General features: G+C 41.1%; 2 protein-coding genes across 3 annotated transcripts in view; one reads left to right on the top strand and one right to left on the bottom strand.

Annotated features, from left to right (window-relative positions):
• Window positions 1-4,623: 4,623 nt before the first annotated feature.
• LOC120723041 (keratin, type I cytoskeletal 9-like) lies at window positions 4,624-9,043 on the top strand. The gene is made up of 2 exons (XM_040014298.1): window positions 4,624-5,416; window positions 6,842-9,043. Exon 2 carries the CDS (start codon window positions 6,987-6,989, stop codon window positions 7,941-7,943), a length of 957 nt encoding a protein of 318 aa, XP_039870232.1. The 5' UTR covers window positions 4,624-5,416; window positions 6,842-6,986; the 3' UTR covers window positions 7,944-9,043.
• Window positions 9,044-11,117: 2,074 nt separating this feature from the next.
• fmnl1b (formin-like 1b) overlaps window positions 11,118-27,488 on the bottom strand; it is a 34,923-nt gene continuing 18,552 nt past the window's right edge. Inside the window, exons 10-27 of one of the 2 annotated variants that reach the window (XM_040014297.1) lie at window positions 26,741-26,815; window positions 24,533-24,643; window positions 24,268-24,417; window positions 23,311-23,412; window positions 21,848-22,061; window positions 21,162-21,365; window positions 20,628-20,752; window positions 19,404-19,606; window positions 19,060-19,294; window positions 18,645-18,713; window positions 17,580-17,660; window positions 17,300-17,429; window positions 15,903-16,066; window positions 15,673-15,774; window positions 15,473-15,556; window positions 14,507-14,621; window positions 13,639-13,718; window positions 11,755-11,870 (exon numbers count right to left, since the gene is read on the bottom strand). In XM_040014297.1, the coding sequence (XP_039870231.1) occupies window positions 11,865-11,870; window positions 13,639-13,718; window positions 14,507-14,621; window positions 15,473-15,556; window positions 15,673-15,774; window positions 15,903-16,066; window positions 17,300-17,429; window positions 17,580-17,660; window positions 18,645-18,713; window positions 19,060-19,294; window positions 19,404-19,606; window positions 20,628-20,752; window positions 21,162-21,365; window positions 21,848-22,061; window positions 23,311-23,412; window positions 24,268-24,417; window positions 24,533-24,643; window positions 26,741-26,815 (2,250 nt within the window). In that variant the 3' untranslated portion in view covers window positions 11,755-11,864. Of the gene's footprint in view, window positions 11,871-13,638; window positions 13,719-14,506; window positions 14,622-15,472; window positions 15,557-15,672; window positions 15,775-15,902; window positions 16,067-17,299; window positions 17,430-17,579; window positions 17,661-18,644; window positions 18,714-19,059; window positions 19,295-19,403; window positions 19,607-20,627; window positions 20,753-21,161; window positions 21,366-21,847; window positions 22,062-23,310; window positions 23,413-24,267; window positions 24,418-24,532; window positions 24,644-26,740; window positions 26,816-27,488 lie in introns of both variants that reach the window. The other variant, XM_040014296.1, reaches the window with a different exon arrangement.

Raw genomic sequence — 27,488 nt, 5'->3', positions numbered from 1 at the left:
AAGCACCGAGTAGCTACGACGTAATGGGAAACTCACAGAGAAACTCACGGATTCTTCCACTGACTGCGGCACACCTGCACCAGGGTAAACCTCCACCTACCCCAGTCCTGCTATACAGGTGAAAATAGAGCAACAGGACCGCTGAGTCTTTGACTTTATTTATTTTCTGCTGTGTTTTACTTGCATCTATTTGAAAGACTGAGTGTAAACACACAAAAAATATTTTATTTTATGTGCTGGAATGTGCAGAAAATAGGTTTAAATGTTAAACTAATTTATTCAAGTCAGAGAATGTTGCTTATAGTTTAATTTTTACTTGATGCATAAAGTTAAAAGATTAAAACTAATAAACAAGTTTTAAAAAGAGACTTTTCCATTTGATTACATTTTGTATGATGGATTATGCAGAAAAAGTAGAATTGGGCTGAAAGATCTATCGCTTTATCACCTATTCAGGTTGTAAATCGTGTTTTTAAAAAGTAACTAAGTAACTAAGTAATTAATTACTTTTGAAAATAAGTAATCAGTAAAGTAACGGGATTACTTTTTTGGGGAAGTAATCAGTAATTAGTTACTGATTACTTTTTTCAAGTAACTTGACCAACACTGGACATGACCCATACCAAGAAGTGGCAAGACTGTCCGAGGGTCAGCCAGCCTGTCAGTCCCTGAGAGCACGATACAATGTCTGTTGATAGGTGGTCACACATGTGTCCAATGAAAGAGAAAACAAAAAAAACTTGTGAATTTCTTTCCATTGGCATGAAAATATGTCTTTTTTTATGCAGATCAGCTGTTGGATGTGATGCAATGACAAAATGAGTAAATGAACACACTACAGAGTGCATATCACTGAGTGCCAATTAAGGGACCAACGCGTGACTGAGGTCCATCCACATCAAACTCTTTCTGTCATGTCTGGTGACTCCATGTTTATGTTTTGTGTTTATCAGTTTTTAGTGTTTTCTAGTTTTTTGTTTGTTTTTCCAGTGTTTAGGTGTTCTCTGTGCGCCCTTTGTTTTCATGCTATTTTACTTGACGGTCCCTTGTCTCATGTCTGTGTCTCTTACCTCCCCTTGTCTTGTCAAGTGTGATCAGTCCCAGCTGTGCTCTCCTCCTGTGTCCATTCCCTCGTTATCCCTCAGTGTATTTTAGCCCTGTGTTTCTCTCTGTCAGTGCCGTGTCGTCTCCTTATGCTGTGTGGGTTTCTCCTGTTGGGCTCCCCCGAGATCGCCATCCCTAGTTTCCCAGTGTTTTGCTTTTAGGTCCCAGTTTCTAGGTTTTAGTTTGGTTTTTTTAAGTGTTTTTTTTGTGTAAGTTGCAGTAAAGCAGCCTCCTTCAGTTCATCCCCGTGTTTGAATTCTGCACTTGGGTCCTTTCTCCTGCGTGCCACAGCAGAGAAAGGACGGCAGTGACTACATTACATTCCTCCATGTAAATTCCAATTAGTAAGTTGTGGAGCAGGAAGTGAGCAAAAAATGTCCGTTTACATTCATGATCAATCCCTGCCGCAATTTTTACATTTTCCAACAGCTTTGTTTGTTTTTTCATGACAGAGTTCTAGGTTGACATTAAAGTGTATATTAACCCTCTGAGGTCTAACTGGTAATAACGAATGTGAAAATAAAACCAAAAAATCCCCCAAACGACATATTTGGTTTTATTAGGATTAATGTTTGTTTCATTGCTGATGAAGACTAAAACCTCAGAAGTTGAACCCGAGCCATGACAAAGTCGGTGTGGCAGCTTATTAACTAAGGTACAAAGCAAAACGTTCTTGCAACTTAGGAGTAAAATCTGATGTTTTAGTGCTGTTCACAAGTCATTATTTGCAAGTCTCAAGTCTCTAACGGCTGAAATTGATGTTCTAACGTCCAATAAACACCAAATAGTCTCCCCAAAACAACTTGTGTTATGTTATATGGTTTGTGCTGTATTGATGCTCCACAATTAGAGCACACTCACTTAAGAGGACTGCTTCAATAAACATGAATAAAAACAAGTAAAGTGAAAACTTGCTCAGTTGAAGTCGATAAATTTGAACTTTATTGTTTGTTACAACTGGATGCAAGACTCGAGTCCCAAACCTCGACTCTGAGTCTTTATTGTACAAGTCCAAGTCCAAGTCTGAAGTCTTTGGTTTTTTGAAGTGTAAACGGTTTTCAATGCATACTAGAATTGTTATCTCTATTGTACACTGACTGAAATACTTCAGACAACAATAAAAAATAAATAAATGATATATCCTGATATGGAAAAAGACTTTCGGACTGCCTCGAAGAGATTCTGGCAAACTGTCAGGCGTCTCAGGAGGGGAAAGCGGTGCTCTACCTGCGCTGTGTATAGTGCTGGCGGAGCGCTGTTGACGTCGACTGAGAAAATTGTCGGGCGGTGGAAGGAATACTTCGAGGACCTCCTTAATCCCACTGACACGTCTTCCGAGGAGGAAGCAGAGTCTGGGGACGAGGGGTATGACCCGCCAATTTCCGGGGGCGAGGTCACTGAGGCAGTTAAACAACTCCTTGGTGGCAGAGCCCCTGGTGTTGATGAGGTCCGCCCCGAGTTCCTGAAGGCGCTGGACGTTGTAGGGCTGTCTTGGTTGACACGTCTCTGCAATGTTGCGTGGAGATCAGGGGCAGTGCCTGTGGACTGGCAGACCGGGGTGGTGGTCCCCATCTTTAAGAAGGGGGACCGGAGGGTGTGTTCCAACTACAGGGGGATCACACTCCTCAGCCTCCCTGGGAAAGTCTATGCCAGGGTGCTGGAGAGGAGAGTTCGTCCGCTAGTCGAACCTCGGATACAGGAGGAACAATGCGGTTTTCGTCCTGGTCGCGGAACACTGGACCAGCTCTTTATCCTCTCCAGGATACTTGAGGGTGCATGGGAGTTTGCCCAACCAGTCTACATGTGTTTTGTGGACCTGGAGAAGGCATTCGACCGTGTCCCTCGGGGTGTCCTGTGGGAGGTGTTGCGGGAGTATGGGGTGTCTGGCCCATTGCTACGGGCCATTCAATCCCTATACAACCGTTGCAAGAGCTTGGTTCGCATTGCCGGCAATAAGTCGGACTCGTTCCCGGTGGGTGATGGGCTCCGCCAGGGCTGCCCTTTGTCTCCGGTTCTGTTCATAATTTTTATGGACAGGATTTCTAGGCGCAGCCAAGTGGCGGAGGGCTTTCGCTTTGGTGGCCTCAGAATCTCATCTCTGATTTTTGCGGATGATGTGGTTCTGTTGGCTTCATCGGGTGAGGGCCTCCAGCTCGCACTGGAGCGGTTCGCAGCCGAGTGTGACGCAGCGGGAATGAGGATCAGCACCTCCAAATCTGAGGCCATGGTTCTCAGCCGGAAAAGGGTGGAGTGCCCACTCCGGGTCGGGGATGAGTTCCTGCCCCAAGTGGAGGAGTTCAAGTATCTCGGGGTCTTGTTCGCGAGTGATGGGAGAAGGGAGCCGGAGATCGACAGACGGATTGGGGCTGCGGCTGCAGTAATGCGGACGCTGCACCGGTCAGTCGTGGTGAAGAGGGAGCTGAGTGTAAAAGCGAAGCTCTCAATTTACCGGTCGATCTACGTCCCTACCCTCACCTATGGCCACGAGCTGTGGGTAGTGACCGAAAGAACGAGATCGCGGATACAAGCGGCGGAAATGAGCTTCCTCCGAAGGGTGGCTGGCCTCTCCCTTAGAGATAGGGTGAAAAGTTCGGCCATCCGGGAGGGGCTCAGAGTAGAGCAGCTGCTGCTCCACATCGAAAGGAGCCAGCTGAGGTGGTTCGGGCATCTGGCAAGGATGCCCCCTGGGCGCCTCCTGGGCGAGGTGTTCCAGGCATGTCCCACCGGGAGGAGGCCCCGGGGCAGACCCAGGACACGCTGGAGAGATTATATCTCTCGGCTGGCCTGGGAACGCCTTGGTATTCCCCCGGACAAGCTGGAGGAGGTGGCTGGGGAGAGGGAGGTCTGGACCTCTTTGCTTAGGCTGCTACCCCCGCGACCCGACCTCGGATAAGCGGATGAAGATGGATGGATGGATGGATATATCCTGATATTGTTATTGCAACAATGATGACTTAGACCTCCAAAAGTCACACTGAGTTTGCAATGTTTACCTGTACGCAGTTTTTCAATGAACCAGCAACTGTTTTCACAGAAATTAAAACTCCACTGAAATAAGATCATTTAAATCGTCTCTATTTGCTGCAGCCCAGTTGTCAAAAGGGATAAAAACATTACTTGGTTATCTCTCCCCCCCCCTTTAAGCCTTCCTCCTTCTGATTTGCAGATCCTCCAAAATAAACATTGTTTTGCTGGTGGGCGGGGCTTCAGTGGCAGCGGCGACTGTGAGGGATATTTCTTCTCATTCACATTGTACACAGAGTGGACAAAAAATGAACCTTTATAATACAAACATCCTCCAGTGTAACAATATACATATATGATAGAACATAATGAACGACACAGGAAATCATTCCTGCCTGTTGCCATCTCTCTGTACAACTCCTCCATCTAACATGCTTTTTAAAATAATTTTGGAAAATTTTGGAAAAGTTCAAAAACCTGAGGTGAAAAAATGCACATGAACTGAGATAAAAATCAATAAATAAAACAACTATTTCTGACTCTTATTTTGAAAATCATTGTAAAGCTCAAGCATTCACCTGCTCATCAAGTCTAACCTTGGTAGCATCTGGTAACATTTACATTGAATGCATTTATTGATCCTTTTGTATGTAGACGCTTTTACTCAGTTGATCCTTAAATTCTGGGTCTTGTGCGTTTCCATTTCTGCAGGAGATCAGTGAATTAGCCAAAGACCTGTATTCATTTATAAAATGTGTCTGCGCACTAGTTTTGCCTTTTTAATGAACTGAAGCTGGGATCAGAGTGTCAGTGGACACTAATCAGTGTTAAAGAGCTCTTTGTTTACCTTCAGGGACATGAGCTGGAGGCTTAAGATGATCCGCGACTCAATCAGCTCCACAAAGAGCAGAAAGTGAATTATTATGCAAAGCAGACTTCAGCTTGACCTTCATCCTCTGCTGTCAGGCGGACCCCTTCGGCTCGACTGGACTGATTTTAGACACTCAGTTCCTGAAAAACACACCTTATAAACCTCTTTATTAACATTATATTCTTTTACACTTTTATTTTTTTTTAATGCTTAAACGTCACTTACAATCAACTGTTCTCCCCTTTTTACTTTTGCATGCTGAAACACGCCCTATTTTTCCCCTAGAGGCATCTGGGACTGTTTTAGTAACAGCCCGGCCCTGCTTTCACTCTTCCATTTCCTGCTTTCTCATCTGAACAAACCTCACGCTCTGCATACGTTACTTTATCTGATTCCATATGAACGACGCGTTTCTAGGCATCGCTGAGCCGACAGCAGTCAGAGCTTCATTGAAATAAGTGGGGCAGCCGACAGACAGTGAGTACAGATGAATTTACAGAAGCACTGAATTGAAACTCCGGCTTCCTTGTCAGCGGCACGTCAAATTTAATCCCTCATTCATAACAAGTTCATGCTTTGTACACTTATTTTCCACACAAAAATGTGTCACTTCAGCTCGTTGACTCAATTTAACACAAAACTATCAAGTTAACTTGTTCAGTGATCCAATAGCAGCTTTGTGTGCAATTATATATGTCAAAAGCCAAGCTGAGAAAAAACATATTCTGAAGATTTATTGCGACTTGCGTAACTTAATTCCTTGCATACACTAACACAAAAAAGCCGTCACATAAGTAAAAGTGCCTGCTCTGTGAAGATTCATAATTTTACAGGTACCTCTGCTCTCAGAGCTGCTCGCATGATTCAACCTTAATTTTGACATTTTGGAGAGCGTCGGTCAAAGGAAACCCGTTTTAAACCATATAGTTTGCAGAGTCCACAGTTATTGGTTGCTTTGTGAGATTCCAGTTTGTTTATAGAAATGGGGAGTTCTACTCACACACTAGTGTTAGTTATGGGGTTCCACAGGGTTCTGTGTCGGGACCAGTTGTATTTATAATATTCGTGCTTCCCTTATGCTATGCCCTATTAGAAGGCACAGCATACAAAGCAGTCCATATACACAGGACTGTGCAATAGTTTTAGGCAGGTGAGAAAAACATGCTGTAAACAAAGGGTGCTTTCAAAAATGGAAGTGTTAATCATGTATTTTCATCGATGAACAAAATGCAGTGAATGGATAAAAGAGAAATGTAAAACAAACTCGATGATGTTGAGATGTTAAGATGTTGTCTGTGGGGGCCAAACCATCACTTCCAGTACTCGTTGTTCTTCTTTACACTGACGATAGTTCTTAATGACTTTGGCTGTGTGTGTTTGGGGTCGTTGTCCTGCTGCAGAATACATTTGGGGCCAATAAACAATCATTTATATTTCTGGAAGCTTTCTTTGTTTACAGCATTTCTTCACACCTGCCTAAACATGGACTTTCTACCAAGAAAAAGTTTGTCTTCATTTTTTTTTCTACTATCAATTACCAGTGTTATGACATCAGCGTTTCAGCCACATCTGCTGGGTGTTTTATGTTTAAAAATTGCTTATAGATTTGGTTTTAGACGGTGCTGAACAATGACGTGTACAGTTTTCTTCTTTTAATTTAAATCTACGTTTGCTAACAATATTTAGAAATTCTTTAGAGAATCTTGGCAGTGCTCAGCTGTGGCAAACACCTAACAACAGTGGCATCAGAATTCAAAATCCCCTATGACGAGTTCCCCAGTCTAGGCCAAAAAGTTTAGATTCCCCAAAAGATCAAGTTGAAGCATTTTTTCTGCACAGAACGTTTTAGTTGATGGTAGTTTATCTCATAAGTTTCAGATCCTTTTTGTTTCTGACTTGCAGGAAGAAAAAAAATATTAACCTCGGCCTTTTCAAAGACAAGCCTCGATTCACGCATCTTCTACAACTTCTAAAGACCTGAACTCTCGACTCTCATCACCAAGGTTTCTTCAGGTGTTTTTTGGGGGGCGGCAGCAGAAACGTAAAAATGTGGAGCACATTTACATTCAACACTTCGGCTGACATCAGTAAAAATCTCAGAACAAGTCTGGAGACTTTTGTGAGGCTCTATGGCCAACGCAAAGATGATCTTCAGCAAGCTTCTGAGCATTTCATGCACGCAGCAGCTCTAGTTGATAAAAAGCATGAGGATGACAAGATGGCCCAGGCTCTGTTAGGTGTGTTTGGAGGGGCTATTGGTATAGTCTTTGGGGGTGTTACTGGTGGTGTATGGGCTGCTTTGGGAGCAGTTAGTGCAGCAACTTATGCCAAGTTTTGTGGCAACGTTAGTGCAGCAAGTGCAACTGTGGGCTTTGTAGGCGGTGTCTTTGGGGGAGTGGTGGGAGGAGCATTTTCGGGGTTTATTGGTGGATCAGTTGGTGTTGCAGCTCTAGCAGCGGGTATAGAAGCTCATGGGATCGTGAGTGATTCATTATGGTTTACTGTTGGCTTCGCCACTGGTGGTGCAACTGGTAGCACATTTGGCGGGTCAGTTGGTGCAGCAGGTGGTGCTGTTGGTGGTGGTTTTGGTGCTTTGCACGGTACAAAAGCTGCAGTTTATCTGGTCAGAAAAGCCATCGATTTTCCTTCTAAAACAAAAGTTCGAAAAGGAAATGGAAAGCTAACGAAAGAAGTAGTGACCATGCAGAAAACTGGAGCAGATTTCATTAAAAGCGTCGAACCGCTGGTGGACGAGCTAAAAACGGTGCAAGAGATTTGTGACCAAATGGCCTCCTGTGATGCTGTGAAAGGCGTCGCTAATCAGACTGCAAAGACTCTGGCTGCAGTGAACGCAATGGAGAAAACGATGAACCACAGTCAGATGGAGGCGGACGAGTCAGAGTTTCTCCGCTGTGTTAAAGAAGCATCGAGCCAATGCAAGATAATCCCCGTGGAGCTGCAGATGATGAGAGAGGAAGTGGAGAAACTTCTGGTTTCACTGTAGAAACACTGATGCTGTCGGTGAAACAGGAGCTGTTCTGTTGTCTTGATGGTTTCATCTGTTTTACGTAGCTGTTTAGTTGTTATTTGTTTAGTTTCTGTTTTTAACTGCTCATTTTGTAGTTCTTATACGCTCTTCATACAGAATCAGCTGTGTTAATATATGTTGGTTGTCTCATCTTTATACAAAATACTGTTATACTAAATTCTAAATTCACAATCTGCACGTTACACTGGCAAAAACATTAAAAAAAAACCTCTAACAAAAAGCTTGAAGTGGAATGACAGAATGACAAAGTTAAAAGAAATTAAAAATAATTACAAAAATAAATTATCTGGATCTAAAGCAGTTATACAGTAAAGTGAATATTTAACATATTTAACATACAATTAAATAAAAAAGATTTATATATATATAATAAAATAGATGAAGTAAAATGAAGGTTTTGGGGACCAAAGCTGTTCTAAAGCCTCTAAGCTTGGCGTCTCAAACCCGCGGCCCACATCACCCTACTTGGGTTGTTGAGTGTAATGTTAAAATAACTTATTTAAAAAGCAAAATAAATAAATAAATAAATAAATAAATAAATAATAATAATAATAATAACAATAATATGAAGGCAACGGGAGCAGAGAGTACAAACATGTGGAGGGATTGGCTGTGTTAGTTCAGCGAGAGTCAAAAACGAATGTGTACACTTACGTCTGCTTTTTTATTCTGTTACGAACGAAATGTTAGCAGCAGTGCTGCCACGTGTCTGGCCACATGGAGAGCACCAATGTGTTTATTTGGTAGTTCAATGAAAGGTTTCAGTTAAAGTAAGAAAATACATTTGCGGTTTTATTTTGTTATAAACAAAGATGTTAAGATTTCGCAGCGCCCCGCAGCAAAATCTTAATCTCCTGACAGTCGTGTTGAAAGAGAAGTTTTTTGTTTTTACATTATAGCAGCAGTCAAACAGGATCTATAATACATGGAACTCAGAGCTTGTTTGTTTTCTTTGGCTGGGTAAACCTGTTTGTTTTTAGAACATGTAAGGATTTGTTAAGTTTGTTGAAGTGTATGAAGCTGTGTTTCAACTGGATTAAAAATGTCACTGGGGAGCTGCATTGGTTTTATTTTTCTGTCTAGGATTTGACTGTAATGGTTGTAAATTTCCTCAATCCTGTTTCCACTTCAGCTTTATAAACTGAGCCACTGTGACCATACTGCCACTGCCACTGAAACATTTTTATAGCCACATTAACCAATTCTTTCCCTATAAACTCACTCCTGGTGGGTGCTTGTCGGGGCCTGGAACCTGGGGCTCGCTTGGGCCTCTTCGGGGGTGGGGTGCCCTCGACCTCTCGGCCTGGGGCTCGGTCACTCTGGCACAGATGGCTGCTGGCGGTGCTCACGGGCACTAGGTAGAGTATACTAGAAGATGTAAATGCAGCATCACAGAAAATCCTTATGATCACTGAAACCGACCAGCTCATCGATTTCACAACAACAGTTATCTTTGGCTACAAAACGAACAGACACAAGGAGCAGTACCAAGTTGAAGCAACAACTGTGAAATCTGCACAACCTCAGATTTCTTAGATTCATCAACACAGGCTGGGAACCACATCTCACATGGACACAAAATAACCATCACAGCACTTCTGAAAGAATTAGTCCATTGTACAGTTGCCATGGTTCTGGATCAGTTGACCCAGCATTTTGAGTTTATTGTGTTTTTGTGATTTATTTGTGTTGTAATGTTTCAGTTTTCTATTGTCGTTTTTATCCCTACAAAACTAACTTTATTTCTCATGGCACTGATCCAAAATTCCCCAGAAACATTCTTGAGTTATTCAGCTTCAAGCTATAAACAAATATTGGAAATTTGCAGGTTGCTCATCCAGCACATTCCAACAATGCCGTAGTAGATTGAGATCTGACGATTGTAAATGCCTTTAAGCACAATGAACTCATAGTCATGAAACCAGTTTTAGATGAAGTGAGCTTTGTGATAACTCATGTTATCCTGCTGGAAGTAGTCACCAGTATATGTGTACACTGAGTTATTAGGTAGGGGTGGACTAAGTGCTTGTACAGTAGTTAAAGAAGAGTGTCAGTATTTTTTAAAATAAAAGGAAGGTTGGAGACTGGCCTATAATTACTTAACACAGCTGGGTGAGGGGATGGCTTTTTAAGTAATGGTTTAATTACTGCCACCTTGCCATTAATAGCAAAAGTTTGGTTGTATTTTAGATCAAAGCAATAACTAATGGAAGGATTTCCTTAAGCACTCTGTGGTCTAATAAACACAGATGGTTTAGAGGAAGGACCTGTTGAAGTTAACTTAAGGAGTTGCTGTACATAATAATATATAACATACAGCAACATCTGAGACAGATGTGAATAACCTTTTTCTCTAACCATTTTATTTTAATCATTGGTTGTGCTGAAAAGAAACCTGATGAATATTAAGATAACCCAGCTTTACACAGTCCTATAATGTAGAGCAACAGGCACTTTGAAGCTCTTTAAAGGCTTAATGAAGCCCTTCAAAATGAGTAAGATGCTATTTCCTCACCAACCTATGAATCATGTGTTTTAAGGTGTGTTTTTGTGAGTTATACCAGGCACAGCACAGCAGCCACAGTATCCAGGGTCAAACCGATTGAAGAGATGACACTTGTCAACCCAATCACAACAAAGTGTGTAACTTGATGGGATGTTACACTTTGCCTCTCCATTGGGTGAAATGGACACACATTGATATATTTTTATATTATATATATATTTAAAGTTAAGAACTCGTTAGTGACCAAGGAAGGTATGACGTCTCTAATTCAGGCTCCTTGTACCCCAGTGTTAGTAATGACTCTAAACATTTTTAAACATGATGATTTTCATGTTTGCTTGAAATAAAATATCTCCCTCTGCTGGTACAGCAGCTTAGGACAACTTGCAACTCCAGCATGTGTGTCCATTTATTGTCAACCTCTGAGGGAGTAGAGTCGAGGTAGTTGTGCTGTGCTGTACTGTACAAGCTCATGGCGTTGAAGATGAAGAAATATATCCTTAAACTTGGAGCACTTTTAGAAAGACATCTACTGTAATGGAATGTATTGAAGGTATGAAATGTAAGCATACAAAAGTTTTGAGTTTTAGGATAGACACAAATAAAACAGACAAAAACCCCAGAACAGTATAAAATGTTTTATTTGTTGAAATGCAGAAGCAAAGTAGAAGCTTGCTGTTTTTGTACTTACACAGTAATAAAAATAAGTTAAATATATTATAAATCTTTCCCATAATTTTTGAGACCTACTGCAGACACGGAAAGAGTGATGGGACGATTAAAATTCTGTTTAAACTAAAACTAATAAAAAAATATCAAAATGATCCACGAGTCTATCAGCTTTTTGCCTTTGAAGATGAATTTTCTGGTGAGGCTCTGATGTCTTAGCGGCTGTAATGAAGCGCTCGTGTTACCTCTCAGCTGAGTGGCTCGTTCTTCCATGTAATTGTCTTTATTACCTCGGATGGCATCCAGTGTCATTAGCACTGAGCACAGCTAATAATTCGCCCTCTTTAACATTTAATCACTCAAATCACAGAACATTTCTACAGTCAGTTTGAAGTTTATCCAGAGAGGTGCCCTAATGCAGCAGAAATATGCGTGTGTGTGTGTGTGCATTAGCTTATGTTTTTGTCTCTTTAGGGATCTTCTTGCATGCATTTCCACCCCTGCATTCGTCCACATGCTTGAGAGTGATAAGACTGTCACCATAGTGAGTCAAATACGTTGTGCTTGTAAAGCCACGATGATGAGCCCAGTCCGCGTTGTTGTGTTTCAGAGGGAGATGTCTGAGGATACCTGCAGCTGTTGCCCTGGTTTCCACTTGGCGCTGCGTCGGCCGACGTCCCCCCGTCTGTACGGCTGATTTCTCAGATCTGACGAAAAAGAACAAACACGAATAATCCACGTGAGACAAGAGGCTTCAGAACAGCCCGCTGACATATGTCAAAGGCAAACTAAGGGCCTGTTGGGCTTTATTTACTGAGCCATAAAATACATATTTCTATTCATCAAATTGGCCATAAAAAAACAACAACACAAAAACAAACAAACAGGAAAATGCGAAGACGTCTGGTATGAAAGAGTCACTGCCAAGCCATCCTGGCTCTTATAAAATCTTAATTAGAATCTGTGTCAGACATGGATAGAGTGTGGGACAATGAGCCCCTCAGCATAAGCTTTTAAAAGACCCACAGAAGGCACCAGCGTGTTCTTTTGCATTTCACTTTTTGTCTCTCAGTTGTTTTTCATGTCTTTGTGGTATTTTGCACATCTTTGTGGGCGTGTGAGGCTGCTTTGTGGTAATCTTTGTTGTGTTTTGCTGCTTTAAAAAAAAAAAAAAAACACCTTTTAAACCTTTTTGTGTGTCTTTCTCACCTTCGTCTCTTCACAGGTGTGACGTGATGTACGATCAATCTTAAAAGGAATCTATTATGCTGATTTCCAACTTCGTGTTTTTGTTCTTGGACGTTACAGGAGTAACTTTACAGCATTCACAGCTCATAATAATCATTGTAGAGAATTATATGAATGTACTGTGATCAGCTCATCTAAAGATATACTGCAGCCCCTCCATCATTTAAGCTTTCTCTTTTCTGATAAAATGTTTACACAGAATGTTTTTGTGGGTACTGCATAGAAAAAACTGTAATTGTAATTTAAGTGTTCAGAGCAGGCTGTGCTTGTGATGACTGATACATACACTGACCAACATGAACCTTCCAACACTTTTTAAACGACTGGTAGAAGTATACTTTTGGACAGCATAGCGTAGTACAGAGATGTCGTACGTCCCGCACCACAGATTGAAATAAAAAGGGAAGAGCTTTGACAGTTTTTGGGTGAGTAAATTAGTTTAAAAATCACTGTTATCAGTCTAAGAATTAGCGTATATCTCCATTACCGTTGTTTGTGCAATTTAAATTCAGCCTCTAAGACATTAAATGATGTTATTTAACAAGCCTGTGAAATTCTTGAGATAAAGTCTTTTGTGCTGCGGGCCTGCATCAGCAGGATTAACTACAACTCAACAAACTCCACACAGCTGGACGTTGTGTGGCTCTGAAACCAGGACCCATTAACAAATGAGGCAACAGTGCTAAATGTCCTTTACTTTAGTGCCCTTTAATATATTGAATATATCTTTATTATCCAAGCACTCTAACAGTACTTTTATGACTGGAAACAAGGAAAACATAATAGATCTCCTTTAACCTTTAAATTCAAGACAGGCTATCTACAGCATATTCTTGTGTTTTAGTTTGAGCTGCTCTCCTTCTCTTTGAAAGCCATTTAAAGTGTGTCAGAAAACCTCTGGAGAGAACTCAGACACGAGGCATAAATCCAATAAACAGCACCCAAAATATTCCTTCAAGGGCAGACTGTCTGGGATACAGTTACATTGGGAAGGCAGAGCAGGACAATTTCTATGCAGTTTTAGTGCCATATAATGTGTTTCTAATATTTTTGTGTTTATTGTTGTTATTCACTGTTGAGTTTGTCTCATGTCCACGACTGGAGCAGAAATAGAAGCTGGGCTCAAAGGATTATAAGTGACCTCTACACTCTGTATCCACCATCTCTTCCTGGTTATAAATACAATGACAGTGTCATGATCAGCAGGAGCGGATTTGAAAACATCACCTCTTCACTGAAGACGGAGTCGCAGAAGAGACGAGAGGAGCGTTTGGCAGAGCGAGCCGTGAAGGGCACGGATTTAAGAGCTGAAGACAGAAGAGAGAAAAAAAACCAACAGGGACAGGAAGAGAGGAGGGACAAACAAGGGCACAGGAGAGGGACGTAAGCCTTAGTGAAAGTTTGTTGAACTAAGGGAATTTTAAAAAAGAGCACTGCTGGAGAGGAAATAGGATAAAATGTTAATGAGATTAACAGCTGCTTAGATAAGAAAGTAAAAACACTGAGGACGATTAGTGTGAAAAAAAGTGTGTGACAGCAGAAGGTACAGAAAAATAAAAATTAATGGACTAGAGCGTCCATCAAAACTAGAGCTGGAAATCAGGAGATAGTTAGCTTAGCTTAGTCAGCGCTCAGTGACGAGTTCTTGCTGTTGGGAAAAATCTGTACTCCCCAATCGGTTGGGGAGTGGTTGCTGGAGCACAACATAAACAAGTGCAGAGAAACAGTTTGTGGCTTATGTTGATTTAGCTGCTGCCTTTAAAGTTTGTAGACAAAACAAACAAAAAAACAAAACAAATTAAAAAATCTAGTTCTAATCTATGAAAAAGTGATCAGTTTAGTTGTTAGCTAGTTAATTAGCAAGCATTAGTGTGTAAGTGTTGCTATGTTAGCAGCTAAACTTCACTTGATACAATGTTTGAACTTTAATTACGTAGCTGTCACTGTGTAGCTTTAGCACCACACGAACCTGTAACTGCATAGCTGCATCTTTCTGTTGCCTTGGCAGCGTGAGCTCTGTGTAACTAACCCCTCCTGATAATTGCTGATAACGGTTCACAACACATATACAAAAAACAGACAGTTTGTTGTGTACCTGTGATAATGTCCTCGATGGCTCCGTCTTTCCCCTCCCTCACCAGAGGAGACATCTGCCTCTTCTTCAGCTCTGCTATCAGGTCCATCTGGGGCGGTCTGGGCATCGTGGGACCCTGAAACAACAAATCAGATTTAGTTGAATGCAACTTTTTACAACATGCTTTGAGAGTTTTAGTTCTTTTTATGTCCAATAGTCTGGTCGTTTTTATGCATGAAAGTTATAATCTCAAGGAATGTCCTTAAAGTGTGGAAGTCTGATAGGTGAAGAAGTACAAGCGGTCAGCAACACAGAGCTGATCAAATGTTTCAATTCGAAAATTAAAACTAACTAAAACAAAAAGAATTGACCATTTTAAGAAAGAAAAATATTGTCTTATTTAGAATTTGATGGCAGCACGGACCATGTTTACCACTTTCGTTAATAACAGTTCATATATGACTGGGAACTGAAGAGAGCTGTTTGGACATCGAACAGGGCAGTCCAGCTCCAGGCTTGTTCCAGATCCAATACCTTATATTATTATATTTTATGGTAGTTTATCTGTCTTTGTACTTGACATGGCTGACTGGAGCATCACACTAGTTTTTGTTGATACTTTGACCTTTTAATGTCGTGGGTCTTTGTACACATTTCTCTAAAAGCAAAGCAGTTTTCCTCTAAACTGAGATCATTAATGTCTCTACCAGAGGAAAAGGGCTTTCAGAGAAGAGTATTTCTCTCTGTCCTTCACTGAGAAGAAGTACTTTTTGAAGGGTGGTGTTTCCCTTGCTGAATATCACTTTAAAAAAAAATCAAAAAAGAAAGGGCCGACAGATAAAGTCTGAGGTCTACTGTCAGCTTTTAAAGTGTTGTTGCAAAATGACACAGTCTAATTATTCAGGAGAAAATCATCTTTATGTGCTTGGAAAGTTTGTAGACACACTTGAAAGTGCTTTTCCTGCACTGACTGTTTATCGTTCCCACCTTGTTCCCCATGACTTCAGGTTTAGGAGGAGTTAAAGGAGCCTCGTGTTGCTTGTTTCTCTGCTCGATGTCCAGCTCTGCTTGCTGGCAAACACAAAAACAATGTTTCAGAGGTCAGATTATAAACAGTCACTGATGGCTGCAGGTGTAATGTAAAAGCTCTTGGTGCATATCAGTGAAGCAGCTGTCTGTTATCTGACCTTGTACGCTTTGATGAATCTGACAAAAATAGGGAAGAACATAGAGGGCGGCGTTGTTTTGGGGTTTTCTCCGAAGTACTCCACAGCTGAGTCATAAGCATCCTGCAAAAGAAGGTCATGATCAGCCATGAACTGACAAGTACTTCCTGTTCCTAACATCGACAGAGACGAATCTGGATAATTTCCTCAGGGATTAATAAAGTATTCTGATTTTGATAATTAAATCCGACCTGTGCGGTCTTTCCATCGGCTACGAGACCGTTGAGCAGCTCCACGTTGGTGTTGAGAAAACGCTGCAGCACTAGATTGTCTTTTTCTATGGAGAACTCCCTCTTCGTCCCCTCCATGCCTCTCTCCAGAGCCTGAAGGTCCTGCAGGATACTGTCCACAGAAACTAAAAGAGACAAAGACTTCAAGGTGAAGTTAGAGCTTCAAATTAACATTCTTATCATTGCTTATCAAACATCAACTAGATTATGATGTACTTTAGAAGACTGAAGGGTTATGCAAGGTGTTGCATGAATAAAGTGATTCTACTGCTGTCATAACACCTTGTGAGCATTTGTCATTTTATCATCAGTGTATTTACAATCTGTGGTATTAGTTTAAACTAAAATGTATGTGATTAAAGTTTGACCACCTTTAACAGTAATAATAAAAGTTTCGAAAGTATAGCCAATGACTCTGGCTTTGTGTAGGTTTTATCCTCTTGGTCATCTCAGACATACCAGTCAGCATCTCCATAGAAACTTCTAGGTGTTCTCCAATTGTTGGTGAGTGGTTGCAGCAGTTTCATGTCAGTTACAAGGTGAAAACATGGTGCTACACTGAAAACGCCCCATGACTGCTTTGGTTTCTAGCAGGTTGCCTTAATCAAGTGTAGTTTACAAGGGAGATTCAGGCTACATCCACATGTACACGGATATTTTGGTAAACACAGATTTTTCTGTGAATTTTGTCCTTTTGTCCTGAGGGTCACTAAAAATAAAGCTTTTCATTTACAGAAACTCTGCTGCATTTAAATGTGGAAAAGAGAAACAGCGATTTTGTCTCGTAAGATCAAAGTTATGTGCCTTCACCTCCCTTTTGACTACACTCTGTCTTTTTATTTGCCAGTATTTCTTCACACTTAGGGTTATATCACCACCTGTTTCTTTGGCATGCACTTGACAGACTTTGAGATCTTTTTGGGGGGCTTTTCATGTTCATGGAGATATTTAACATTTTTTTTAAAACCATTTTTAAAAAATGACCTCAGGCCTACACTCACAGCATCTTGGACACACGATTAAAAAAAAAGGGGGTCAGGAAGTCAGAAGTTAAAAAGGCAACACAGGTCAAAACATCCGATTACTACAGGGCTACAAACCACAAATACAGTTAATAAAAACAAGACTTTTTGATTGCCCCCTTTTTCTTTTATAGCAGCAACTCTTGAGCTACTGTCAGGAATCATACTGTGCTGTGCTTTATTTCTTTATTTATTTGCAGCTTTGTTTCATAGTTTAGAGTTTAATTACATAATTTGGGAGGGATGTAGTGGATCCGCTTGGATCTTGGACCTTTGTAAACTGTGACAGGAGTTCAGCCATCATTAATCACTGTACACATGTGAGGATGTGCTTACCAAGTGCCGCCTTATCCAGGAAGTGCAGCTCTGTGGGGAAGGATTGCAGCTCTGGGTATCTCTCCTGGATGATGTTGACGATGAAGTGCATCAGCGTCTGTTTTCGGTCTGTAGATTTGGTGTCCAACAGCTTGGGAGAGCCAGCAAAGAATGAAAAGTCTGACATTAGATCGATAAAAACAACAGGTTGCACTAAATATTTTTGAATTATCTACAGAAATAGCAACCGAAGCAAAAAGCCATCTGTAGTTGCAGGAAAAAACTGCATTAATTTTCTCACCAAGTCTAAGCTTTGCAGACGGAAGCCATATGCTGCTCCTCGCTTGCTGCTGTTCATGTAGTTTCCAAATGCCAAGATGATCTTTACATCAGCAACAGACAGAAAAGTATGTTGTCAGATGTGACACAAAGTGACAGCATGTGTGATTTGCAGCCCACACAGACTCAAAAATAAACCTGCAGTGAAAAACAAAACTTGAAATCTGTCACAGAGGTAAAACACAAAACCTCTCCCTTTCCAGAAACAACTCATCGTTGTTTTTATGCCACTTTAAATTTAGGGAAAAAAACAACAACAACCAAAGTTGAAGGAAAAAGCGAGACAAATTCCTCGGGGTTAAAGACACAGCATGTTTGGTCTCACATTACAGCAGCTGTGCTCTTGCAAGCTTTGGAGGCTACTTTCCCAGAACTGCTGAACTGGACCTGAAATTATTTCCATCAAAGCCTGAAAACACTCTGGCACAGAATAATGTGAATGGGTGAATGAGGCTCATAGCAGAAAGCAGCGTATAAGTACCAGTCTGTGAGACAAATTACAAGGCTCTGTTTTTCTAGTGTTCCAGGTTTCTACCATTAACTAATATCAGTGTTTGTGTATTGCATGTATACAGTGCACTGACACAGCTCACTAACCCAGTGCTGTCCAAACCCAGGCCTCGAGGGCCGGTGTCCTGCAGGTTTTAGATGTGTCCTTGATCCAACACAACTGATTTAAATGGCTAAATAACCTCCTCAACATGTCTTGAAGTTCTCCATCGTTTGGTCCATCGTTTATTTACAGCTTATGTGAGATCTTGGCTGAATGTGTTTCTGTTGTTTTGCTGAGAGCCCCCCAGCAACCAGTATTTTAAAATGAAATTAGAAGAATAAACAAATTAAAAATGTTATAAGCCAGGATTTGACTGTAATTTTTAATGCTAATTAGGAGGTCAGTGACTTTGATTCCATTTTGCCGTTGCTGAGGATTCACAGGAAGTCACAGAGAAGCAGTCCTAACCAGTAAAGGTTATTATTCAGTCATGAACTAGAGCTCTGTGACACTTCAAATAAAAGTAAGAATCACCTCGAGAATTTTCTTCAGCTTAGTGGAAGACTTGATGGACATCGAGGCCGCGATGATGGCATTCAGTTGCTGTAAGAAATAATGCAAAGATCAGTGCGTGCACATTACAGTATACACTAACATTTTTATTTTAAAGGACTAGTTCTACTTTTTTGTAATTCTCGCAGAGTCAGAGGACAAGAGTGATTCCACTGTAAATATAAAGCCAGAGTGCTGATAAGGAGAAATTTCCCCGTGTTAAACCTCAGTACCTGAATAAATGCCTTTTATTCCTAGAAGTGGGCTTTTATTCAGCCCACTTCTAGGAATAAACTCTAACAGAATAACTGCCTTTTCCTCGGCATGACTGTGAAATCCCCTGTTGTAAACTTTGCTTAATTCTCTTCCCTCAAATACAGTTCAACCGTGGACTCACAGGCTGTATCAGCTGGACGCTCTCAGGGAAATTGCCCATGAAGGTGAGAGTGCTGATGCGCTGGGAAAGCCGCGGGATCTTGCTAAAGCGCACCATGAAGCGGTCCTCCTCGCTGAGCTCGTCCAGGGGCCTGCCCTCGCACTCGTAGTTGTGGATGAGCTTCATTTCATACTCTGTGGGGATGAAACGCTCCAACAGCTCGAGGAAGTCCAGGCTCAGAGCTTTCAGGTTGTACCTGCGGGGACGGTGCACGTTCTGAATATAAAGTGTCTTTGCAATATATTCAGATTTTCTTTTTATTGCCGTATTATTCAGCTGATGCACAAACAGGGTTTAACACATACGTCTCTATGACACAGCAGATATCGGAGGCAGCCATTCCTTCTTTACGCAGGGTGATGGCCAGGTTTTTGGCCCTGTTGGGCTCCATTAGAGACACTTTACTGGGACTCTTGTGGGCCATTTTCTTCTTTAGGGTTCCCAGATCTACAGGGGTCGACTGGGCTTTGGTCTTAAACTGCTCCTCAAAGGCAGCCATGTTTAGCTCCTAATAACAGGGTTCAAATACAGAAACAGAGACCATTAAGATTTTTTAATACTCAGATTAAACTTTCACTTTTGTTTACTGTAAGTCACGTAGCAGCCTATTACAGACTAAACTACTTCCTGATAAAGCATGTGACTGCTGGAAAAATTCCTGGAAAATTTGTTCTAAAGATTATTTTAAATTTAGTTTTGTTCTTTTTAAAATACTCACAAAGGTTTGCAAATGGAGAAAAGCATGGAAGAATATCCATGGATTTAAGTGATGTAGAATAAATACAAGTTCCCATGATAATACATTACTGCTATTCCAATGTAACACAAAAACACAGTACTGTCTTAATAGGATTGATTGCACTAATATAGAAGAAAAGAAATGCATAGATTGCATGTTGTTGTTTTCTGCTAAATGATTTGCACCACAATTGGATTAAAACCCAACCTGCAACCTCCACGTCTGAAAATGAAGCCAGTGCAGAAATACCAAAACTACTGTAGTTCCACTTATGGCCACTGGAGGCTGACTCCAAACCAGTGCTCAACTCTCATGTAAAAAATGTCAAACACGTTGCAAAGTGTGTTGACAGCCTGGCACAAAACACTGTTTGGGTCTCTACGGGTAGTTTCCACCATCAACTGTTCAGGAGGTGAGGGTTTATTTGTTTGTTTGTTTGCTTGTTTTTTTAAATAATTCATCTGCCCAGTGTTTGCGATGCTTTTTGTTGGATCTTTAATAAAATTATCTGACAAAATGACTTTCCAAAGAACTTTGTCTTCCACTTTAGTGACTTTTCAAGCATAATTAGTCTGTTACTTACTAATTAGCTAATTGTCTGTGTGCTGCTTTTCCTAACCAGACTAGCTACACTTAGCTGAAAACTTAGCACAGTACCCTCTGACTCCAAAATGCAGCAACCAAAACCAGCAGGTGTGATCATGTTGGCTGCGTGCATCTTGTAAACACTGTCCATGAAGGAACCCAGGTCCAGATGTTTTTTGGGACAGCAGAGGAAACATGAACAAACCTCTAAGATGCGCTCGTCGTCCACCTCACTGAAGATTGTTCCTGCGACCTGGTTGGATTTGAGGGCCTGCCAGTTGAACAGCGGCATGCGGTATTTGGTTTGAATGGCCTTCTTCTTTTTACAGTCTGTAAGAGAAATGTTCATATTGTAACAGAGATATCTTCCTAAATATTGCGTTGGGGAATCTGCCGTTTGTTACTTTCACAAGAAAAGACACTGAAATCTTTACTAAAAGTTCCCAAAGTGGAGCTGGAAAACTTTGGTTTCTCCAACATGTCTCCTCTCTCTGTGGTATTTCTTGATTTTCTATAAAGTTTAACATTTTTTAAATCTCTACAATCAGTTCGATAAAAGCTGGAAACTTTTGCTTGTTGTAATCATTCTTCATTTTCAAGTTTGATGTATAAAAAGAAAAAAATCATCTCTTCTTTAAGATATAAAGGACAAGAAAATAAAATATGAACCAAAATTGCTAAACCTGATTGTTTTTAAAGACCTACTAAGACCTTCATTTTGCTCTGATTGTGGACTCACTTGAGGTCCCTGCTGACGCCTCCGTCCTACCGCCTCCAGAAGGCAGGAGAGCTGATGGTGGTGGAGGAGGTGGAGGTGGAGCTGTGGTTGAGGACGGAGCTGGAAGTGGAGGAGGAGGGGGAGGAGGAGCTTGTACCGACTGTGGAGGAACTTCTGTTGTAGGAACGGCCTGAAGGTTGTTTCCTGTATCGACCTGATCTGCAGCTGTCAGGAAATAGTCTACACATCAACTTGCAGTTACAATGTAGCTGTAATTAAGGAATAAATCTGATTACACGAATCAATATCCCATAATGATGCCCGTCAGGGAAATACAAAGAGCTTCTAATTATCCGCACACCAAGGTCTGAAGTATCATCTCGGACTGGCGATGCACTTTTCGGACTCAATGGCGGTTTCAGATCTTTTGATCTCTTATCTTGAGTTATAAAAACAGAAATTGGAGGTAGGCCTTGTCTATGTGCAGGTAAGTTACCATGAAAATGTACCACCAGCGCATCACCTTTGTAATGCTGTAAACCCAGAGTTCACCCTGACGTTACCTGGATAGGTGCAGCACAGCTATCTGGTCACTAAAAATGGGAACTTCTGAATCCAGCTCATAAAACTCAAACTTGAATTGTTCACGCTGTGAGTGTATGTGTGGTTACTGAGGATTTAGGAAGGTGTGATAAAACATTGCCGACCTTTCTGCTTCTTGTTCTGCTGCACCACCTGAACAGCTAGGTGTCCAGAGGAAGAGCGCCCCATTTGGACAAGACCCTGGTCCACCAGAGCCTGAACTTTGACCTCGAGCTCCTTCAGTGCCTGGGTGTCTTGTTCTTTCTCCTGCTTGAGCTCACGTTCTTGCTCTCGCTGCTGCAGCAGAATCACCTGCGAGCGAGACTCCCGCAGACTCTCCTGTGACACAGAAGCAGATGTGTCTTTAATCAGGCTGGACCTGTTCTGTCAGCTTAAAAAAAGAAATATGTGATCTGGTGTGATCGTCTTGGCAAAAGGACATGCGTGCTCACAGCACTTTGGCTCATTAATATGCAGATTTATGCAGCTGCAACACTAAACTCTAATCAGATCATCTTCACCAGGTGGGGTACCTGCGGTGAGAGTGCTGCTATGTGCTTTTTCTTGACTAACGTTCACAAGAACAATCAGTCTCTCCCTAATTAAGCCAATTAGTTCCTCTATTTTCAAAGCTGTACTTCAACGCCAACACGTTTGTCTCTGCATGCTACATGTCTGCTACTAATTTGAACTCATCAGCCTGAAGTGAGAAAGAGAATTCAGCATCGCAGGAAGCATTTCTTTCCTCGTTAGCATTCAAATTTATGCAGAAAGGTGCTTAAAAATCAAATCACATCTCTTCCATGTGGTGGACATGTGGTGTAGGTGTGAGGTTTCAGTATACTGTAGTTATCATAGTGGGTCACAGCTTTGGGTTACTGAGATACTGGCAGAGCTGAGCGATTGATTTTTTCCTCTCTGTAAAACTCAAAAAACAAACAAAAAGACGAAGATCGCTGGCTGAGCTTTTGCCCTTCCTCGTGTTGGAACCACAAACAAAAATATCAAGCAGCATAAAAACTCTATAAAGCAGAACTGAGTGGTTTTTAAGTCTTTATCAGTAAATGGATTTGAACTGAGCCCTGATCTAAAAAACAGGTTCAAGCAACTCTGAGTTTAACTTTAAACTCTGAGTTATCAGTTCCAGAAAAGCTGATCAGTTATTTCAGACTATTATTAAATTTAGCAAAACTGCACTTTTTATTTGACTTTATCTTCCGCACAATTTAAAAACAAAGGAGTTCAAATATTTTCTTTTTGTTAATGTTTGGAGTAAAAACCATAAATGTACTGTACTCTTTAAAAAGTGATTACTTGTGAACTATTTCTGTTCTGGTGTTTAAGAGAAGACACAGATAAAAGCACAGAAACATGAAATGGATTATTATGTCTCTATTTAAGGCCTTTTTTTCTGTTACTAAGCCACATTCGCCCATTTACCTTATTCTAGGAACCTTTATCTGTCAGGTGACACGATGTGGATTCATGTTTGATATGTTGGCTCTAATGTTTCTGCTACCATCTGACTGCTTGGCACTGTCTGTGTTTCTGTATGAAAACATGTAAGCATGAACTTGCTGTTCTCTACCTTCAGGAGCTCCACTTCTTTGGTGGTCTGAATGAGCTTCTTCTCAAGCTCGGAGGCTTTCTCCATCGCCTCAGTCTCGGTCTCCTGAAGTCTGCTGGTGAGCTGTGACACCAGAGTGGTCATGGGTAATGGGTAAATGTATTTTTACACAGAGAGCAGCAAACATAGAAGAAAACTAACACTAAAGTGGACTTATAATGTATTACATTTTCTCTCATGTATGTACTGCTTGTGTAATTTTGAATTCCTACACGATTAATATCACAGTAATGTTTAAAGTTTTCGTTTACCAGACAAAGTCATGAAATTTCACCCGAACATTTTTCTGTATAGATAATCTAAAGAGCAACCGCATGTTGCTGCTGGAGAGTTTAACACGTAGTATGATTTTTTTCTTCGGTAGCTTAATTTAAAAAAAATATATATGTATTTTACTAGAGAAGGAAGCTAATGTGAATAAGCTAGGCTAAGGTAGTTAGCTTTAGAGCCATGAGTCTATCAGCTTCCTGTTAACTGCATCATTCAACAGATTCAGCTGCTGCTTCATTTGTGTGATACAATGTGGCAGCCGTGAAATTATTTAATTTCTTAAACACAAAAATGGAGGAAATGTCTCAATTAGACTTAGACTTGGATTAACTAATAAGCTAGCTGCATTTAATAAAAGAAACAATTACAGTTTTGCTTTAAAGCAATAAAGTTGGAAAATATTCAGGTTTATTTCAGCTTGATGTATTTCCTGTCATTCTGTAGTGTTTTTTGAAAGGTGAATAAATATCAGCTCTGACAACGACACTGCATGTAGCAGGTCCATGTGACCATTGCACCTGTGAGCGTGCTCATCCACACTCACAGGTTTATTTGAAAACCTGTCCTGGCCAGACTGATGGAAATCATGCTGATATGATACAGACTGTCTTTAAGGTTAGTTTGTATTTAATGCATTTACATCCAGACCTGTGCGTTGTGTTCCTGCAGTTCCTCCATGTGTTCTAGCAATGCGTTCTTGGTCTCAGCGTCCTCCAGCAAAGCGCCAACATCGAACACGTTGTCCAGGTAGGCCTGAATCTGCACCAGCAGCCTGTCGCTCTCTGTGAACTTTAATTTCTACAAAGAGAAAACACCAGAGTAAAAAATAATCAACTCAGTTTAACTGAAAGCTGTGACTCTGAGTCCAAGATAAGTTTAAAGCTGTTACTTTGGCAAACAAGTTTACACTTGCCTCCAGGTATTCATCCAGGCCATGCTGCGTGAACTCATACTGGAGGTGGACTCTGAAGTTCATGTTTTCCACTGAGTGGACCACAATGTTGATGAACTGCATACAGGCAACCTGGTGGCAAAAAGAATTCATTTGTGCAACAGGAAGCAGCGTCACCTACTCAGACCAGTGTCCGACACCATCACCAGGACCATCACCAGGACAGGGGCTACAAGTTTAAAAGTTTACACGCGCGACGTAAAGAAAGTCTGCTTACAGAGAGCAGAACGTCAGTAGAGCTAATGAAAGCGAGGAGGCCAAACTGCTGACACGAGCAGCTGCTGCACAATATTAGACACGAGCTTCAGAACACGACGTGTGAACAAGTACCGCTGACATAAAATGTTTCACACAGGCTCTGTAATGTTCACTTTGGTGGAAGGCATATTTTGTGACCTCAGACCATCTGCTTCTCAGTGAAGTTGTTGGTAATTGTCCAGAGTTTCCCACTTTGAGTTTGTTAAGTTTAAAGAGGCCAATTAAAAGTTCTGCAGATTTCAAGCGGACTAAAACGCAGCTCCAGACAGCTGGCAGCCGCTCCTGCAGCTGACTGAGGAAACACTGAAAACCGTTAAAACTAAACTCGCTAATTGTTCTTTTTTTTTTCCCAATAAACAACTGCAGCAATAATCACTTCTCAGGGGTGAAATTGTGTTGCGTTTCTTTTTCTTACTACAAACTCATTAACTTTAGTTATTAGATTGTTATCTTGGGCTCCGGGAAGCTGCAGTTTGCATTTTTCTTTTTTGTTTCCTGATCGATTCGTTGATTAGTCGAGGAGTTTTGTTCCTCCCGTCTCCTAAAGTAACCTTAAATAAACGCCTCTCCTGCAAATTTACGACATCATTAAATTAAATTCTGAATTCGTGGCAGACTTTGGATTACCGTCCTCAGCTGTTCTACTTACAGCTCTGATCTTGTTTAAAAGAAAGTGGAGAACAAACTTTTAGGAATACACAAGCCTTCTTCACAGCACTCTGCATATTATATATAATTGCACACAATCTGTCTAATTAAAAGAAAAGCTGTCATTTTACAAAAGGCTCAGCCTGAAAGCTTTTAATTATAAAAACTAATTACCCCTATTCTTTATTATTTTAGCTTGTTTTTGTAAATTCTCACACAAAGGAGGACTTTTTGTGTCCCAGAGCAAATTGTGCACATAAATAATATATTTATTCTTTTTTTTTCTGGCAGTTACCAGTATTAGAAAAACACCACCAGTCAACTCCAACTGAAGCCCCTCTCAGGTCTACAGTTAATCAATCAATCAACAAATGATTTACAATAATCTGCTGCAGCTGTACAGACACGAGGAGAGATTGTTAAATCACAGATGTTACAAACACAAACATTTTTCAAGGGAATTTCACATCCCTGATGATTATGCATTTCTTTAAAAAATCATATTATTACTGCAGAGTAAAAGCAGGTTTAATTTAGGGCCTTTTTTCATGATTTGCACACCAAATTCAAAGAAAATGTTCATTTTGAAATGACGCTGACAGAGCTGGAGGGATGTAGTAATGTCAGTTTAGAGCTGGCCTTATTCAACCTGAGGATAACATCGACACGCATTAAGAGGCCGGAGACTGACCAGGTAGATCACAGAATAAACGTTATTCCTGATGACAGGAATTGTCTACCTCTGTCAGTTGCTTAAGGGGACTCAACATCTGGCAGCTCCACATGTTGGATTTGGCAGTTTTTATGCCAGATGCTATTTCTGACACCGCCCCAAAGGGATCTGTGTCTCCTGCTGGGAATAAACCTGGGATCTTTTGCTTGTTAGACAAAAAACTGAACATTTGCCAAAAAGACAAATGTGACGTATTTTTATAGATCAGCTGAATCTCGTTGCATGAAAACTTTAGAAGGACAGCTTATAGAGCAGGTTCAGAATAACAAACGTATTACTTTGAAGCCTTGCACAGTCTTGCTCTCACATTATAGATTTACCTGATATTTAAATCCTGTCGTCTTCCAATTTAATCACACTCTTTTTCTGGTTCATGTCATGTTTTTTTTCCCGTTCTTTTGTTATCCGTGCACTTTTCTTTTTTATGTTGATGTTTTCTACTTTACAAATAAATGTTCATATGTTGTCATTACATAGTGAACCTGAAAAGTGTTTTGCATGCATGTATTTGAATGCAATTGCTGCTTTACCATGAAGTCGATGTTGCTTTCTTCATTGTGGAAATACTCAATGAGCTTCTCGAATCGGTTTTTCTCCCCACAAACCTGAAAACAATAATAATAATAATAAAGATCAAACAGCAGCTGAGTATTCAACCCTCTTATTCTTTTTATTGTGCCCATTGCAGGTTTATAAATCTAGGTGACGTCCGTGGAGATTTGGAGCTTGCTGCCTTCCCCGTGTGTGCACACATGGGGGCAGTGTGCTCACACAGAAACATCGTTGCAGCCGTAACGATGCATAAGGATTTCAGCAAACATGCGGTCTAATTAAACAGCGCAGCGTTGAGAGAGAGGAGGCTCTGTCGGCTGTTTGTGGAGAATTTCAGCTCATTTCAGGGACAAACAGAAATAATGGTTGTAATAAAAGCAGCACAGGATGATTGCAGCTCGCTCTGCAGGTGTAAACAATCCCCGGTGTTTGTGTGCCGCATGATTTCCTGGCAGAGAAAACGTGGCTTCTTTATGACTGTGTTTTCCTAACTGCTGGCATGTCAGCAAGCTCCCTGTCTCATCCGTTGCTGTGTGGTAATCTACCTGCCCCTTTCTTGCCCACTCATGTCCACTGAATAATGCAGCAGGCCAATCGAACAGCCAGCACAACCCTAAACAAAGCCCATGTTCTGCTGCTGAGGGACACATGAGCCAGCTCCTGGCCCCGCGCCCGGCCGCCTCTATCGCTCTCCCCATCTTCTTCCAGCTCTCGCCCACACACACA

This window comes from Simochromis diagramma, unplaced genomic scaffold, assembly GCF_900408965.1.
Source record: "Simochromis diagramma unplaced genomic scaffold, fSimDia1.1 OVJJ01000669.1, whole genome shotgun sequence".
In the NCBI taxonomy this organism is placed as follows: domain Eukaryota; kingdom Metazoa; phylum Chordata; class Actinopteri; order Cichliformes; family Cichlidae; genus Simochromis; species Simochromis diagramma.
Note: the sequence above shows the minus strand (reverse complement) of the source record. Positions and strands in the feature narration are given on the sequence as shown.